Below are 2,500 nucleotides of genomic sequence, written 5' to 3'. Positions count from 1 at the left end.
GACATGACACGGGCAGGGACAGGACAGAGGGACATGACACGGGCAGGGACAGGACAGAGGGACAGGACAAAGGGACAGGACAGAGGGACAGGACATAGGGACAGGACAGAGGGACATGACATGGGCAGGGACAGGACAAAGGGACAGGACAGAGGGACACGACACAGGGACACGACACAGCGACAGGGGGACACAGGGACAGGACACAGGGACAGGACACAGGGACATGACATGGGCAGGGACAGGACAGAGGGACAGGACAGAGGGACATGACACGGGCAGGGACAGGACAAAGGGACAGGACAGAGGGACAGGACAAAGGGACAGGACAGAGGGACATGACACGGGCAGGGGACAGGACAGAGGGACAGGACACAGGGACACGACACAGGGACACGACACAGCGACAGGGGGACACAGGGACAGGACACAGGGACAGGACAGGGAAAGGAAGTGTGACAAGAAAGGTGAGCAGGGAGAGGGGGTTGTTATTAAACAGTGAGTGATAAATCCAATGCAGGGGTATTGTGCTTGTCTTGCTCTGTCTCTGAAAGACAATGTGCTGTGTTTATTTATGAGCCCAGTTCAAAAACAACCACAGTCTCCCACCCTTTCTGTATTTACAGTAATATTGGGAATCTTGCGCGTTCAGAAATGATTCATACCCTTTGACTTATTCCACATTTGATTATATTACAGCCTGAAATCAAAATGGATAAAATAGATTTTTGTTCACACCCATCTACACATAATACCCTAAAATGACAAAGTGAAAACATGTTTTTAGACATTTGGCAAATTTATTGAGTCAATACATGTTAGAATCACCTTTGGCAGCGATTACAGCTGTGAGACTTTCTGGGTAAGTCTCTAAGAGCTTTGCACACCTGGATTGTACGTTGTGTTTTAGGTTATTGTCCTGCTGGAAGGTACATTTATCTCCCACTGTCCGGTGGAAAAGCAGACTGAACCAGGTATCCTCTAGGATTTTGCCTGTGCTTAGCTCTATTTAGTTTTTTTTATATATTAAAACCTCTCTATTCCTTGCCAATGACAATCATGCCCATGACATGATGCAGCCACCACCATAATTGAAAATATGAAGAGTGAAACTCAGTGATGTGTTGCGTTGGATTTGCCCCAAACATAACACTTTGTATTCAAGTTAATTTCTTTGCCACATTTTTTGCAGTTTTACTTTAGTGCCTTATTGCAAACAGGATACATGTCTTGGAATATTAGTATTCTGTAAAGGATCATAACAAAGGGGTTGAATATTTTTTTACTCAAGACATGTTAACATTTCTAAAAACGTTGACATTATGGGTATTGTGTGTAGGCCAGGCTGTAATGCAATAAAATGTGGAAAAAGTCAAGGGGTGTGAATACTTTCTGAAGGCAATGTAAACCAATTGGAAGGCTGTTTCCTTCACATCTGAAAACACAGAAAGCTGAGGGTCTACAGAAGTTGTTTCCGGACCATACAGTAATGTCTTTGATATGTCTTTCCTCCTGTCTCTCTCACCTTCAGTGTTCTCCAGTATGTTTGGTGCGAACCCCCCCTCGTCCCCCACGTTGGTGGCGTTCTGGCCATACTTCTCCTTGATCACTTCCCTCAGCGTCTGGTACAGCTCCGCCCCCACACGCACAGCGTCCCTGAAAGACTCCGCCCCTACAGGAAGTACCATGAACTCCTGCATGGCCAGCTTGTTGCCCGCATGAGAGCCCCCGTTGATGACGTTAAATGCCTGAGGGAGAGGGGGACCAGGGGAGGGGAGGAGAGGGAGACATACATCAGTATTTGTCAATATACAGTATTTATTCATTCATTTATCTAGTTGTTCCTTCATTCCTTTATCCAGTAGTTCCTTCATTCATTTATCCAGTAGTTCCTTCATTCCTTTATCCAGTAGTTCCTTCATTCCTTTACCTAGTTGTTCCTTCATTCCTTCATCCAGTAGTTCCTTCATTCCTTTATCCAGTTGTTTCTTCATTCCTTTATCCAGTTGTTCCTTCATTCCTTTTTCCAGTAGTTCCTTCATTCCTTTATCCAGTAGTTCCTTCATTCCTTTATCCAGTTGTTCCTTCATTCCTTTATCCAGTAGTTCCTTCATTCCTTTATCCAGTAGTTCCTTCATTCCTTTATCCAGCTGTTCCTTCATTCCTTTATCCAGTTGTTCCTTCATTCCTTTATCCAGTTGTTCCTTCATTCCTTTATCCAGTTGTTTCTTCATTCCTTTACCTAGTTGTTCCTTCATTCCTTTATCCAGTAGTTCCTTCATTCCTTTATCCAGTAGTTCCTTCATTCCTTTATCCAGTAGTTCCTTCATTCCTTTATCCAGTTGTTCCTTCATTCCTTTATCCAGTTGTTTCTTCATTCCTTTATCCAGTTGTTCCTTCATTCCTTCATCCAGAAGTTCCTTCATTCCTTTATCCAGTAGTTCCTTCATTCCTTTATCCAGTAGTTCCTTCATTCCTTTACCTAGTTGTTTCTTCATTC

The 2,500-nt window shown here is 44.0% G+C and overlaps 1 protein-coding gene across 2 annotated transcripts in view; it reads right to left on the bottom strand.

The window, feature by feature from the left end:
• Positions 1-2,500, bottom strand: part of LOC139422346 (gamma-enolase-like) — a 10,902-nt gene that overhangs the window by 4,950 nt on the left and 3,452 nt on the right. For both annotated transcript variants that reach the window (XM_071173552.1, XM_071173559.1), the window contains exon 7: positions 1,526-1,748. In XM_071173552.1, the coding sequence (XP_071029653.1) occupies positions 1,526-1,748 (223 nt within the window). The remainder of the gene's footprint in view (positions 1-1,525; positions 1,749-2,500) is intronic.

This window comes from Oncorhynchus clarkii, chromosome 2 (assembly GCF_045791955.1).
Source record: "Oncorhynchus clarkii lewisi isolate Uvic-CL-2024 chromosome 2, UVic_Ocla_1.0, whole genome shotgun sequence".
Taxonomy (NCBI): domain Eukaryota; kingdom Metazoa; phylum Chordata; class Actinopteri; order Salmoniformes; family Salmonidae; genus Oncorhynchus; species Oncorhynchus clarkii.
This window is presented reverse-complemented; position numbering and strand designations above follow the sequence as displayed.